Raw genomic sequence first — 16,759 nt, forward strand, 5'->3', positions numbered from 1 at the left:
TATTGTTTTTATTTTCCTTTGGGGTTGCTAATCTATTATGTGCATTTGTCTGTTGGCAGTCAATCTGATCAGCTCTTTCTCCTGCTGTATTTCCGTTTCCAATGTTCTCCTTTTGGACCCTGTTTAAGAAGTACAGTGCAAGGTTGACCCTTCTTTTGATTCTTCTTGTTACTTGGCAGCTATGCAGCATGGGAGATATATAACTGGATTTAAAAACAAAATGGCTCCTGGTAGTACCACCTGATAAGGACATTGGGGGAAATGTAGTTATTTCTATGAATTGTGCATTGTTTTTTCCAGGTTCGGTTTTAATACTCTAGAGGTTCTAGGTAATGTACTTTAAAGTATACAAAAGTAATAATAAGAGTAATTGGTTTGCCAGACTCCTGTGTTGATGGTTTTTCCACGATATTGAGACTCTCTGTCCTGCTGTCATCCCATCATGCTACACAAACCATTCACTATTCATTCTTAGAGGACTTGAGAAGTTAACATTAAACTGATCGAATGTGCATTACTCGGCTAATTCTTCAACGTGTCCTGTTTGGATTCTGTATGGTCCAGTACTTAATTTGAGCCAATGGTTTCCGGTGTTCAGCACCGCCACTTTATCATCAATACCGGCTCTTTCCATGAGCACTAGTTAAGGACACATTCATTTACAGGGAGATTAAGTGATTTGCCCATCATCACAAGCTGTTGAGCCGATGCCGAGACTCAAAACCCGGTTCCCCAGCTCGGAAGTCGGCAGCTCTGGCCATTATGCCACATGCTCGCTCAACTTTCATGGTTAGTGATTGATTCTGCTTTAGGTGGTGCAAACAAGAGAACTAGGCTGGTGCTAGATGCCTCCCAAAGAGAGCCCTGCACTTATTTTTGTTGCAAATTAACCACTGGTATGGAATATGAAGGCAGACATTGGGCCAGATTCATAAAGGGCTTCCACATTTGTGGCGGATGTCCTGCAGTCATGGCGGGGAGCCCTCATTCATGGGGGCACCATTGAACTGCAGTTTTTCATTGCGGAGGTCCCACCATGTGTGAGGGCTCCTCCCCCACTACTGAGTGGCCTCCGCCACGCCTATGGAAGCCCTTTGTGAATTAGGCCCATTAACTTCAGTATCCATTTCTAAACAGCAATACAACATGGCAGAAATATTTGAGTCTTCTTTTTCCGGAAAACCCTACCATGAGCAAGTCATAGCACCATTAAAGAGCATAGTGTTTCAAGGCATTGCTCTGTAATACATTTCAGGCAGTGCCATTTTATTGATGGAAGTAATGATTTTGTCAGTTGAGGCAGCATGTTATTTTATCTGATGGTAGGTTTTGAACTTGCGGGATAGGACGTCCTATGTTTTGGACCTAGCTAATGTGTGAACAGGAACTCATACAAGAACAACAACCCAAGTCATCTTGCCTATCTCAGGCTTACTCACCCTGGTTCCTTTCACATACTTGAGGATCTGGTTATTTTGCGGTGACTGTGAGATGTGGATTATTGCCTTTCCTCAATCATTACCCATTCTTAATCAAATTTCAATGCTTTTTGATGGACTGCTCCTTTTTGAATGGTCACATACAAGACATTTATGGCAGTGACATCTTTTTTTTATAGTATGGGTACACTAGGGATGATAAGTTAATTAGCTTCTAAATGTTGATTTAGCCTTGACAGAAGTGTTCAGGCTATCTTTAGCAGAAAAGTACTATGTCTGCTCAATCCTTTGGGATAGCACGCCAATGGAAGTTAACCTGGTTACAGGTACTGCTATACTTGATTACTGGTCATACAGTGTAAAATCCATAGAAATTCATGTACACCAGAAAGGTTTTATACCTCTTTGGCCTTCCATTTATTCTAACAGTGGACATGGATAATCGGTCAGCCATTATATTGTATGCCACAAATGTCTCCAATGTAACATGAAACCAGCATTTTTAAGGTTTTACATAAATGTTGTATCTGAAACGAGAATATAATTTGTTACTGTTCTTGAGTCATATTGCGCGACTAGACCAGAATGTCATTGATAATAAACATAAAATACAGTTTGAATTATTTATAAAGGAACAGAATCATTTCTCTCACAGACCCATCAGAGCTTTGTATATCCATTGTAAATTCTGGGTGCATACCACACATTCAGTCAGAGCTATGCTTCTGATACCCAGATTCAATAAGAAAATGTGTCCTGACAGCCGAGACTCAGTCCGATCTCTGCCCCTGAGAACAAAAAAAATGCTCTTGATATTGCTCAGAACTTACAAATTAACCTCATTATAGAACACAAATGATGGTTTTGATAATATCCAAAATACTGATAGTGCCCTTTTAAAAATAATGCCTAGATTCTTTCACCATAATTCTGCTCTTGATAAGGCATTATGTCACTCAGTCAGGCCTCTACATTTGATAACATCCAAATAATGACCTCCGATTTTGGAAATTCTTGGAGTATTCCTGGAAAACTGCAGCTGTCACGAAATTCCATGACTAAATACAGTCATAACTTGTCAAACGTGTGCAAGTACACCAAACCAACTGTGACAATTCTTACCAGAAGAGCATTTATGCTGGCTAATCTCTTTTTTGGTACTCGGGAAAATACTTTTTTCATTGGGAATCTTCTTCCTCTATATCCTCAACAATTTTGGAGATATGCCATTCCCTTTCTATCCTTGGATTGGTTTTACTCCTATGTTGGCTGGAGTAAATCTCTGACCGCTCCCATCATGATAATTGAACACACAGCATTATCTGAAATGGGCATGCCCTCCTCCTACACCCAGGAAAGCAGATTTACACCCAGTGACTATTATTCCATACTGAGGTCATGTTAAATGTTAGTGAAAAGATGTGCAAATGCACATTCACATGTTCTGAATACAAGATGTGAATGTCCATTCATAAATCAAGACAGTTGCAAATTTATGCTGAACTTACATGTACCAACAGCATTGTGGATCGTGTGTATGATAATATTATTAATGCATTGGCTCTTCTATGACACCACAATATACACTGATTTACGAAGTTGCAGTGGTTTAAATTTCCACTACTAAAGGAAATATGCAGGAAAGAGCCTCAAAAATCAGAGTTTAAAAAAAACTTAGAACGCTTCTCTCTGGCGAAAGTGTACCTCTATTAACCCCGGGCCGAATACTCCGCTCCCCCAACGGAGTTTGCAGAGTTTTACCAACTCTGCGCTACGCTAGGAACGCGAAGTTGCGGCAAAACTCCGACTTCGTGGCGGAGTGGAGTACGAGGCCAGCCCCTTTAAAAAAAAAAATTTTTAAACCCCACTTACCTTCTCTTCTGCCCGCCCTCCTCCCCGCCGCGGTGTCTCCTTATCTCCCTCTTCCTCCTCCTCGCGTCCCCATACATATTACATCTTGCGTGAACTGGGCGGGCAGAAGAGAAGGTAAGTGGGTTTTTAATTTTTTTTTTAACCCTTTCGTGGGGTGGAGTGGAGTGCAGTCGCGCTGAGTTTTTTTTAAACTGCGACGAACTACGCCGAGCACCACTCCGCATACTCCGCTCGGGGTTAATCTCTATATTAAGGATGATTACGTATCTTCGCAGTTCTATCTGAAGGGCAGAAGATACAGGTTGAACTATTGCTCTTCTGACACAGATGACTGGGCAAATGATTCAGACTTTAGATTGGCTGGTCAACACCCACCTGCTTCTCAGAGAAGAAATAGAGTCAGATGGTGGGGGCAGTATCCCAGACTACCACAACAGCAGTGGTGGCCTCCTACACCATGGGGCTATCCTGTACCCCGATTTCAACCTCCCCCACCTCCTTTCTACAACCCCACTTTTTCAGAACAGGGCTGGGGCTGATCGAGAGGCACAAGATGATAGGAACAACAGATCCATATCCATTGGAGCCCCCCACCATCGCCACTACACACATGGAGCATGACTAGGAGCACCCCACAACTGAGCATGAGCAATGACACAACTTCGTCGTAAACCTTAGCAAACAAATGCTGGCACCATTGGAGATCTGTGTACTCAATAAGGGACTGGGGTTAGTACCCACAAATAAGGGGAATGGATTTCGGATCCAGAAGGAACTTGCCAGGTTTTCCAGAAAAATGTTACATAATTTCTTCTCTGAGAAAACAGCGACTGGTGTTGCGACACAGGTAAATACCAATCTGAGCAGGTAATGTACGTTAAGCCTTTTGAAAAAGCCGCACTCAAGGAGATAGTCCAAAAAGAGATTAGTGAAGGAACCCTTCTACAATATGTCCAATAAGTAGGAACTAGCCTGCAAGGCCCTTAGTGTGGATACTTCCATCACTATTAAGCAGGCTGATAAGGTTAGAACCACGGTTATCCTAGACACAACCACATACAAATTGGAATGCCTCAGACATCTCAAAGTTAGAACCTCTTACCAGCCACGAAAATTTGATCCCACAAAAGCTTGCCATTATCAAATCAATAGCTGAGGAAGCCAAGGACAATGGGTGGGTGAAAGATAAAGAGGCTGAGTTTCTTGTAGCCACTGATCCGGTCACCCCCTACTTTTACACCCTTCCCAAAATCCATAAACCCCCAAAGGTTGCCCCCGGGCAGACCTATAATCTCTGGTATTGGATCTCTTTTGGAACCTCTGTCCCAATTTGTGGATTTATTTTTGAGACCATTGGTATATATTGAGATACCTACATATTTTCAGGAAACTAAGGATGTCTTCTGTCTTTTGACAGACATGGAATTCAATACAGAAACTGACTACCTTGTCTCTTTTGATGTTGAGTCCTTATACACCTGCATCCCTGTCCTTTTGTCTGTTTTTGTGCATCCAACACAACTGTTCGTCTGTTAAGAAATGCAGCGATCATGCTAATACACTTTCACTCCACTCACTAGACCAACAATATCCTTCTCCTCTCATACTTCGATCAGCCAAAAGAGACAGGAACAGTAACTGAGAGGATCTTCTCGACATCAATCCACCAAACCTCCAACCGGTAGGCTGGTGCATATGAACACTTTCAGCAGGTTCTCTGGGCTAATTAAGAAATCAATATACAAGAACTGGCATATCTTGAATAAAGGGACTATGTCCATTCCGCACCCCTTGTTTGCATTTAGAAGGAGTAAAAACCTCAAGGATAAATTGGTACACACCAGACCACTGAAGGTTGGCAGTAGCAGGTAAGACACTATTTTATGGTTACCACCAGAGCATTTTATTTATTTATTGATTTATTTAGGAGTTTGTAGAGTGCACAGCTACCCCCAACGGAGGTGTCCCGGCGCTGAGGCAGTCAGCTGATTAACAGGTGCGGGTAGGAACTAGATGTTGTTGAAAAGCCAGGTTTTCAGGGAAAGGCAGAAAGTTAGTTCCGTCTCCGATAAGCGGATAGAGAGTGGCAGGGCATTCCAGAGTTTGGCGGTTCTGACCGCGAAGGCTCTGCCGCCTGTCCTTGCCTTACGAAAGCGTGGAATGACAAGAAGACCCCGATGGTTGGATCTCACGGCCTGGGTGTGGTGGTAATGTTGGGGTCTGTCTCTCAGGTATGCAGGGCCCAGTCCCCTGGTCGCTCTGAACACCAGAGTCAGAGCCTTGAATTCAATGTGCCTGATCATGGGTAACCAGTGCAGGTTCCTCAGGTGGGGGAGATCGAGTGGCGGAAAGGTATCTTGCAGATCATTCTGGCTTTAGTGTTCTGGACCATCTGCAGTCTGCGAATCAGATAAGCGCGGAGACACAGGTAGAGACTATTAGCATAGTCCAGGTGAGATGTAATAAGTGCGTGGACTACTGTTCTGCGGCATTCCAATAGAAGGAAGTGGAGGAATTTCCGCATAGTGCTTAGCTTCCCAAAGCAAGAGGAAGAGACTCGCCTAACTTGGGATTTGCAGGAGAGTTCATTGTCGAATCTAAACCCCAGGTTTCTCGCTGAGTCAACCGCTTCCGGGGAGGAGTCATCTCCTGTGGCCACATAATGCAGGGGGGTAGGGGACTTCTGATTGAAGAAGAGGACCTCGGTTTTATCCAAATTAAGCTTGAAGCTATTCAGTGTCATCCTAGCCGAGATGTTACTCAGGCAACGTCTGAAGTTAGTGAAAGCATCGTCTGAAAGATCTTTGAAGGAGAACACCAGTTGGGTGTTATCCACGTAGGAGACCACCTTCAGCCCACACGATTCTACCAGAGCTGCCAGAGGTGAGAAGTAGGCGTTGAAAAGAACAGGATTCAGAGCAGATCCCTGTGGAACCCCACAGATCAGGGGTTTCTCGGCAGAGATGAAAGGGCGGAGAAAGGCTTTCCAGAAAGGACAGGATCCAGGACAGGGCCGTACCCAGAATACCCAGGTCTCTTAATCTATCAATCAGAATGGAGTGGGCAAACGTATCAAAGGCCGCGGACAGGTCAAGTAGCATAAGCATAGCTGCTTTGCCCTGGTCAACCTTCTCGCGTATGCTCTTGGATCCTTCAAGGAGAGTGGTCTCTGTGCTGTAGCTAGCTCTGAAGCCGGATGGGAGTCATAGAAATGGTTCCTAGATTCTTAATGATTGGACAGTGGCTCCTGGACTATTTGTTCAAGGATTTTAGCCAGTGCTGGGAGCAGGGGGATGGGTCTGAAGTTTTTTAATTCAGCTGGGTTGGCATCCGTTTTGTTAAGGATCGACAGGAGGTAGGCCTGTTTCCACACTGCAGGGAAAATTCCTGAACTCAGGGAGGAATTCCAAATCTGATTTAATGGGGCGTTGATGCATGGTGCCAAGAGTTTAAAGAACTGTGCCGGGCAAGGATCGCCCGGTGACCCGGATTTACAGGTTAATAGATTTGCAGAGAATCATCAAGTGAAAGTGGGTGGAATTTGGTCAGCGGGTAATTATTGTCGGGTGAGATAGAGGGCTCAATGGGAATCTGAGGGGAAGTGAAGGTGGTATAGATAGCTTGGATTTTGTCTTGGAAAAAGTCAGACAAGCCTGTGCAGAGGGAAGCGATGGGAAGAACCGTACTGGCAGTGGCAGCAGGCTTTATGAAGTCTTGGACAATTTTGAAGAGTGTTTTCGCTGAGTTGCTATCAGAGCTGATCTGATTGTAGAAATAGTCCCACATGGTGTTGCGCTTAAGTTTGTGAAAATTCTTTAGAGCTTTCCTGTATGCCAGTTTAGCAGTGGGGTCATAGGATTGTCTCCAGCGTTGACGCTTCCCCTGTGGTTCGTGTGGAGTGTGTGCCCAGACCTCACACTCCACTGAGTTAGACATTGGCTTGAACACACCCTTGGAGCTGAGGCAGCACACAAACTGCAATAGTGAGAGATTGATCTATTTAATCACATGTGCCTGAGCCCCCAGTATTTAGGGATGATGACGCGTAAAATCAGGATTTGTATCACAGAGCATAAAAGCACTGTAAAGGGCTCATACACATTAATACACATTAACTATGACCGCCTTGTGTTTTGTGTCACCCCTCCGCAACCACAACTTGGTAAATCAACATAAGCTTGTCCTACAATTATCTATTAATAATAGAAATATGGAAGAAAAAAAAAATCTGAGTTTTTCTAGCATAGTGTGCCTCATATTAAGTGCAACCGTGCATCTTCTTGATTTTGTTCCGTCCTGAAATCTTCAGTATTAAAAACTAACCTACTTCATTTGCATTTCCAGTAAGTGTCACAGTTTTCAAGATATTGTAAACTTAAGATCGTAAGAAGCAACTGCTATGTTACAATACCTTTCTCTTTATAGTCTCTTCTGTGCCCCAGCCAGGGAGCCAAAAGAGTCAAGTTTAAAAATGTTCACTTTTTAATGTCAAAGATAGATCTGCACAATAAACAAAATCTAAATGTCTTCTCCTATTTCTCCGTGATTATCTGGGGATGCTGCCGCACACCCAGCACCCCTATTTCCAGCTCAATAAAGGGCATGATTTTCTTTATTTTACGACATTTACAAGGATATTTCATAAGGAATCTTGAATAATCCCCCCTCCTCTTACTTGTCTCTAAGGTGAAAAAGCTCACAGCTCCTGTTGCACTAACCAAGGTTACCTATATGAATACTTTTAACAAACCATTATCTAACCATGTTCTTGCTGCTTTCTCCACCAGTTACAATTTGCATATTCAGAAAGCATATCCATAAAACAAAACTTTATTTCATGTTCCTCAATGCCGGTCTACTTCTCAAAATAAAATGATGTATACCACCAAGGAGGTTGATGAGCCCAACCCAGTTACTATTTCATTCAATAAAATCAGTTGTCATTATTTTAGGTCTCTTCTACCAAACAGCACAAGCAGTCTGGTGTAAAAAACCTATTGTGGACATACCAAGAAAGTACAGTGCGCTTACAGCCCGACAATTGTTTACCATTGTTTGGTTTTATTGTCACTCTTCCATCTCTGTCCCTCGTGTGCTTCCCTCCCTCCTCCGATCTTTGTGTTGCTCTCCTTTTTGTGTACTACTCTCTCTTGTATGCTTCCTCATGCTCCCACACTACATATTATGCTCCCCTTCATGTGCTTTCCCTCACCTCTTGTTGCTCTTTCTCTCGCATGCTTCTCCTCCTCTTTTTGTTTTATTTTCCCTCCCGGTTCTCTGTTCTCTCTCTCCCTGGAGTCATTTAAAAAAAAAAAAAAAAATTATTGACGGCATAAAGAAAGATGGCTCCCACGTGTGCTTTTTGCCAATACTGTACAACAGTGCCAAAAGTTATTGACAAAGGCAATAGGTATTATGGGAAACGTTTTTGACTTTGCCATTTATTTTTTCATTCAGGGGCATTGGCTACCAATTCAGAGAAAGCCTGGATCTCCCTCATTAGTCACAATACTTTGAGCCGTCCTCTATTTCAGGAGTATACAGTGATCACTAGCATACTGCTTTGTACAGATTTACAATTACATATAGTATCTTGCCTGAAAGGATTTCCAGCCTGTAGCATTTATTGTGTATGGAGCACAGAGCACTTTACACTCCCTATCTTTTTAAAATGTTTCATAGATAAGCAGATTGAAAATTCCTTTAAAATCACTATTTGTCTCTTATTTCTGCTTTACCACAGATGGGTTTGCTCCGCTGTACTGGCAATAAATGCTAGACTTTCTCCATGTCGAGCAACTATCTTTTTGAAGTAATGTTACACCTAATGTTGGTTAAATCTGTTCCACCCTGACACTGCAATATCCATCTCTTTACCTTCCTTTGACTAACTGCTGGGACCAGAATGAACTTGTACACTTCAACATTTACCTTGGCTGGCTGTAATTTTATACCGATTACACCGATGGCACCTTAATCTACCTCGCAAATATATAAAATACGAATTAATCTTTGAGACATTTTTTCCCATTTGTTTTTCTTTTTTTACTTTTCTTCTTCTGAGTATGCATTTATAGGTTTGCGAGATTCAATCAAATTAATGTGACAAACTTAGAAAGTTTTCAAATTAAAATGAAAGTATGTTAAATATTCATTTCAGGAGCACTTTAGCTTGGACAATGGCATTTCCATTGGAAAGTACATCCTAGTTCACAACTAAAGAATCTCAGTGAATATCGTTATGCTAATAATATTACTTTACAACCAATTGCTTATTTTTCAGTTCAGTTGTCTAATGAAAGTACAAAATAGCTGTTTGAATGTCACCGTTCAGATTAAAATGCATTACATCCACTTTGTGAGAAGTGTGCTATTGTACCAACATTCAGACATCACTAATGACAAAACGCTTCACAGCTTGAGCAGTGAGGAGCACACTCGAGGGGACACCCGAGTGCACAGGCATCGACATTTTTGCTGAAATTGTTTTTAAGTAAGCACGACTAATGCTTCAATGTCGTCTTATTTTGTAGGTGCAGACCTCAAAGAAAGAGCAAAAATGCATCCCAGTGAAGTTGGTACATTTGTCGCTAAAGCAAGGGCGATAATGAATGACCTTGGTAAGTAAATCTATGACATCTAAACTGAGCTCCTTCTCAGCAAGCAGGTAAAGCTGGTCCAGTCAAAAAAACGGTATTATCAGAATAATTCGATATTTAAAAACCTACTTTGGGGAAACTATTTTATTGTATAATATAATTAAACAAACAGCAGGTAACTTCATCTTTATTTCACTATATTTTTGTTCCATCACACACAATATTGGGAGCAAAGGGTAGACTTATTGTTCCCTAGTGGCTTCGTAGTATGTTGACTGCCTTTCAAGTTAGTTCTCAAGATACGGTTCACTGTACACCCATATATAGTTGTACAAAGCATTTTTCGTATTTAGTAAGCATGCTGTCAGTACATGTCATTTGAGTTTTTACCTAAATACTCTGACATGTGTTTCTTTCCTGCTCCTATTCAGCAGAAAGGTAGTAATGCTCAATAGTTGTACCTGCAACCATCATCTTCCTCATATCTCCATCCTTCCTGTGAAGACGCTGTAGTAATAATTTTCCATTTACTTACTAACTGATATATGGTGTGAAGCTTTTAGTACTGCCACACCAGATGCTAAATTGTATACATGCTACTCCATAAAAGCCTCTGTAACTGATCAATTTATGGCGTGCATTATTTATTTAGCCAAAAAATAATTTGGCCATTTGCTGGTATAGTAACATATCATGAGAAGAATCTCATCTCGTAAAAGGGACACTAACTGACATAATCTGCCTGTTTTTTATCCACCTGTGGAGAGGAATTTGGTTTAAAAAATGGCATATTCATCCCTTAATGCCGAACACCAACTGTGTTGACACCGACGTTGCTTCTCTTGGCCACAAAATTTGGCCCAGGGAGGTGTAAGCTACTCATACCAATTCCGATGGGCCGACTGGACCAAACATAGGTACCTGTCCTGTTTGGCTAATAGCGGGTCTAATGAGATTGCTATGTGATAGGCCTTCCTGTCAGAAAATATGTATATGGTCATATTTTAGGCAGGTTCTGATTGGCTGCTGGTATTCAAACAGAGTAGCCTTTGCCTTACAAATTTCTTGTTTCTCAATTTTGTTCTCGAACTGTTGCATAATACAGTGTGCTGTTAATGTTTTTTTCCACTATGTGGTACACAGAAACATATCTCCTGAAAAATGAAGATTCACTCTTGAATGGCGACCAAATAAATGTGTGCTTGTATAATTAGCAATGGGTAGTTATACTGATAGTAAAGGAGGAGCTGCTACTTTTAGAGCTTCCACATGTTCTGTGGCACTTCCTTAGCAAAGCCAAATACTGTCCTGCTGGTCTCCTCTTTTTTGTCAGATAGTCTATACTTTGCAAACATTTTTTCAGAGGTCTAGTCTGTTGGAGAGAGGTGCTGTTACTTCCTAAAATAAGACGATAGCAGTGTTATATGAGGCTGGCCAAACTCCTCTGTAAGACTGAGGAAGCTATTGGAAAAATATTCTTAGCAAGTCTAGTACCACATTGGTATTTTCTTTCCAGGAAATTTACAATCTGTTAAGGTCTCCACTCTAGACAGCGTATGCGGTGGCTCAAAAAGAGACATGTTGGATATACTTTGTGGGCTTCAAACCTCCCATTTGCTGGCTCCATCGTCACTGTCTTAATCTTTTGCCCTATTTGTCCATGGCATGCATGTGTTGTGCTTCTTCCTGTGTTTAGCCCTCCCCAAGAGCATGGACCAATTACTAGTATCCATCCACTCCTCCCATTAAATTACCATTTTAGGAAATTTGTTTTTTCTTTGTTTAAAAGCCCACCTCAGGAGCGGTCATGTTTTCACTCTCTCTGGGTGACGTTTTTTCTGTAAACAGGCCTGTAAATCATGTTCTTATCTCGTTTCTTGTCCTATCTCTCAATAACCCTCCTTCTGCTGTCGCTCTACATCCCACGCCCCCATATCTGCTTGCCCTGTGCTTCTCCGACAGCCATGAAATTGCCCCACTCCTCATTTTTACTTCTCCCGTCCCCCAATCACTCGCCTCCCGCTGTCGGTTGCTCTCCCATGCCCCTGTGGGTGCTTGCCCTGCGCTTCTCTGACCGTAATGGAACAGGACTTAAAATCATGTTTTTATCTTGTTTTTCATGCCACAGCATGTTGTTCAATTACCAGGAGAGCGTTCGTGGGGAGAGAGTGAGAAATACAGCAATCCTCTCCATGGTCTCCATTGCCTTGCAAGATCATGTGACCACTTCGTTTCAGCTGTGCTTCACTCACTCATTCTCACCCCCATCCCCACCCCTGCGATATTTACAAAAAACAGCAACACGTCCTAACAGGCTCACTGGTTACTAATAAATCAGGCTGCGGGAAAGGGCTTGTTTCAATTCACTGGATGGTCATTCTAAAGTGCCACAAACTACACTCCTAGGCGCTGGAGTGCATCTGTATAGTAAATGTTTTTTTATTTTTTATTATAGCACACATTACTTCAGCAATCCCCTCCATGGTCTCCATTACCTTACGAGGTCATGTGACCGTTCAGTTTCAGCTGCCCCTCACTCAATCGTTCTCACCACCCTTCACACCCCTGAGGTAGTTACAACAAAAAAGGAGCACGTCATTACAGGCTCACTTGTTACTAACAAAACAGGTTGTGGGAAGGGCTTTTTTCAATTCACTGGATGGTCATTGTAAAGTGCCACATGACGGCAACTACCCTGGTAGGCGCAGATGTGCATCTGTATAGTAAGCGTTCTGTGTTTTAGAATACAGCGTGCGTTACATAAGCAAGCATGTGGCTTTTTATGTTGCTGAATTCCAGGATAAAAGCAAATGATCAGTAAATGGCTTAGTGCAAAATAAAATAAACAAAGGTATTTTCAACAGACGGCACTCAGCCTTTGAGATGTAGGTTTGGTAAATGTTTATGCCAGCACCCAAGCAAATTCATATTACTAAAATATTGAAACTGCAGCATACCAGGAGCACCAAAGAGGCACTTTGCACGTGCATGGTCTCTAAGACCTGTGCGAACCATAGTAACAACAGTGGTAAAAAATAATACAATACTATTGCATAAAAAGGCAGAAATATCTTAAGTACTGCAAGAATTTTTTACTGTTACACTAATTAACAGGATTCATTTTATCACCCTCAGAACGTCCAAAGGCCGAGTTAGGCCTGCTAGGATCTGGCCATGTGACTCAGTAATAACAGTATAGTGGCCTAATGAGCAGGCTTACCACTTTCTTGCAATGGCCTTGACATTTAGGTGATCGTTGTAAATCCAGTTCACTGACTGGAAGGGAGGTAAGGTCAGACTCTACCATGTTATGACAAACCAGATAGAAACAACAGTGACCCTCAATACACCATGTAATAGGAAGACGGAATAGATTTATTAAACGATTCCTGAATTTGAATCTACGCATGCAGTGAACTCTGCATTTTGGTGATTGTTGGCCGTGATAATTCTAACCACTCGGATAGCTCAGTGGGTTGAATGCCTGCAGCAGGCGTGTGTGTGTAATGTGCAAGTAACAAGTATGAATTGCACTAAGCAGACGGTACCTTCTGTTCTTGAGGGGTGAACAAAATAAGTATCCTGATTTTACTAGGTAATTTGGCAGCACTCGTTTGAGGGAATTGACACAGTTCATATTTTATTTTTCTCTCTATCAAATGGTAAATTTAATTTGGGATGTCTTGTTCATGTATGCCCATGGTTACACAAAGGAGTAACGGTGCATCAGCTGCGAGCGCTTGGGTGCTGCATTTGCCTGGGCAACACTTACCATTTGGCCATGCAACGCTGAAACACTTTGACATTGACAAAGCCGATAGCACTTGTATTGCCAAGACCGATTTGCTATGCCAATGCTGGTTATGAACTGCATCGTGGATCCTTGACCTGGCTTCGTACCTGTAGTCCCCAAAAGTTGGTTGGTCATGCTGCTTCTTAATTCCACAAAAGGAGTATGCAACTTTGAAATCACATCAAAACGTGCTGGTGAGCAGTCCCTTAACATTTAGCTTTCCATGGTATGGGTTCCAGGTATCTGATTGAATGTGTAAATCATTATCATCTCATTAGGGATTTGAGATCGTCAAAAGCACGACTGTTCATTCCTTGGATCAAGAGGATGAATAAAGCTGGGTGGTACTTTGACTTTCTAACTGCAAAACTTTGGAATGATCTTTCTGTTACTTTACCTGGTATGATTTACATTTCACCACTGGGCAAACACTGACTCTCAATGCTGGTGTTTGCTCTGAGGTGATAGCCACTTTCTACTATTTTTTTTACTGCAAGTGCCTCCCTGTTGGGATGGAAAAGTCCTCTGCTTGGTAATGGATGTGCACCCCTGCCCTGAGTGCCCAATTGTATTGATGTCTGGATCCCTAATGCTGATTGTTGTTGTTATAGGCAAACTTGGATCATGCATGTGCACCATGACATAGGCCTAGCACACAGATTGAGGTCTTGTTGGACAGGGAGGGTTGCCCAAAGCGCTACCCTCAGTGGTGGAAGGATACCCCCTTCACCTGGAGTGAAGCACCATACGTGCAGTGGTGACAGCATACCGTATAGTGATCAGTAGGAGTGAACAGGTCCTTTTTAACCTGTGTCACTGGAGTGAGGGCTACAGGCATTTTACTGCTGTGTGCTTAACTCACCCTTGGGCTACATTGGTTTGGTGTTTAGTGCTGCAATGTGCAGTAGTGGATGTATGGTTGCCTGGGAAGGGTACAAGACCCGGATAATGCCATACTGTGCGTGAAGTGAATGCCCTGGATGTATATGTGCACATGAGTGGTACAGTACATGAAGGATGTAGCGCTGTGCAGCTTGTGCAGGTTAAATGCATGTGCCATATGCATGTGTAACTGTGAGTGGAACAATACAGGAAGGGTGCAGTATGTGCATTTTAAATGCATGTGCTGCATGTATGTGGCCCTATGAGTGGTACAGTACATGAAGGATGCAGTGCTGTGCAGGGTGTGTATGCTGTAAACATGCACTAGGGTTATGTGTGCCTGTAAATGGTACAATACATGAAGGGTCCTGGGGTCAATTTTGTGAGACCCAGGCCAGCATGGTGAAACATGGAGTGCAGGCAGAGAAACCTCTTTAGACAAATTTGTATATTGCTGCATTCCTGTAATCTGGGTGGAACACACACTGGCGAGGGGAGATCTAAAGCTTCCCCTGCACACTTCAAATGATGCTCTTTGGTTCAGTAAGAGGTCACAAAGAAGGATGCCTTTGCACATCTCAGGAAGGAGATAGGGCTGATATGAGTATCTTAATGAGTAGGGCTTTGGCCCTGGCCCAAACTTTTGATACACATATCACTGTCGCTGAAATCCAGGTGTGAATTCTGGTCACTCCATGGGCTGTGTAATGGGGTTTTGGAGTTACTCCTGCTGTGATTACTCCTGCTGTGACAGACTGCTTTCTAGAGGAAGAAGAAGGCAGAGGAGTGATCACGTCAAAAGAAGCAGACCCCCAACCAATGTTCCCTCTAATTTTTTTCCTCTGTGAACATCAGTGTAAGGTCTATGTGCGCTGCAACCAAGGCTATGTGCGCCAGTAACCAGACAGCGCGTGTGGGTTCAGCGCCAAATATCACTCCAAACTTTTGCTTAAAAAAGTGAATAGATGGTGCATTTCCACACATACAGATCCACGTGAACGGTGTTAAGGCAGGTTTGAAACTGTCCAACATAGCAATTTGAAACCTTGGCAGCTATGTTGCTGCATTTCTTTTCTGAATACAGCTGGGCTGCGGGGCGATTGTGGCATTTGTTGAAATTTTCATGTTAATTGCAGCACATGACGGGCAATGCATGAAAACTTTAACAAATGCTCTCTTTGAGCAGGAAAAATAAAATTATAATAACTTAGCTATTATAATTGTATTTTTCGCAGTTTCAGAGTTGGGTTAGGGTAGGGCCGCATCAGGCATTAGACTAATGCATGGTGTCTGCATCACCTCATTAAAATGCATTAGTCACGCATTCTAGCAACCTTCTGTCAATACTGCAAGTAAGGCGCACTGACAATGAGGCAGCACCAGCACGTTAAAATAGTCTAATATATTATATATGCAACTGCACCTTCAAATTTAAAATGCTATGTGTCAGAGATAGAATATTCGTGAACAGCGCTGAGCAGGCAGGCCAGAGTTTAACAGATAAATTAGCCGTGCCCCAACCAGCCTTCCTGTAAGTCTACTCTGGGGGTACCAGCCATCACGTGCATGATCCCTAGGGCAGGTCTTGCCTGCTGTCTTCCCACAATCACACCACTCATTTGGTGACCAGAAGCACACACATGCTTCAAAGATTGGACACACTGGCGGGCGGTAGCTTTGATTTTCCTTGCCACACCAGCCAGCAGAGAAGTCACATTACCTGGGCCACTTGTGCAGGAGGTTATAGTTTTACAGCCTGCTGGGCCCATTCCTTCCTAAGCCCCCACGTCAGCCTGGACAGAGATTGTTGACCTACCGTGCCCTCTGGATTTGTGTACTTTCGGGAACCGGAAGCACAGTATTGGTCTTGTCACTTGATCCCAGGACTTGATTGTCGTCAGAGCAGCATACGAGTGCGACCGGCAGAGGTAGGAGGCGTTTTTTAGAACAAGCTTATAATCCATATTTTTAGACATTCTGTATGATCTGGGTTTAAAGCAATAATCGCTTATATACTTCAAAATAGTAGAGCTTTTATTAGAATACTCTGCATGCTGCACAGAGAAGAGAATCATAGCAATAGAATGAAAAGGCCGCTCTGCGGGGGTTTTCTCCCCTCACTGCCAAACAAATTATGTCCATCGGATTCCCTTTCTTTTCCGACTCCAAGCACA

At 42.7% G+C, this 16,759-nt stretch overlaps 1 protein-coding gene across 1 annotated transcript in view; it reads left to right on the forward strand.

Moving 5' to 3' along the window:
• The window catches only part of AUH (AU RNA binding methylglutaconyl-CoA hydratase), a 536,927-nt gene that overhangs the window by 160,981 nt on the left and 359,187 nt on the right, over window positions 1-16,759 (forward strand). Inside the window, exon 4 of the mRNA XM_085632723.1 lies at window positions 9,845-9,931. Coding sequence (XP_085488849.1) covers window positions 9,845-9,931 — 87 coding nt within the window. The remainder of the gene's footprint in view (window positions 1-9,844; window positions 9,932-16,759) is intronic.

The sequence above is a fragment of the Triturus cristatus genome, chromosome 2_1, assembly GCF_964204655.1.
Source record: "Triturus cristatus chromosome 2_1, aTriCri1.1, whole genome shotgun sequence".
Lineage (NCBI taxonomy): Eukaryota > Metazoa > Chordata > Amphibia > Caudata > Salamandridae > Triturus > Triturus cristatus.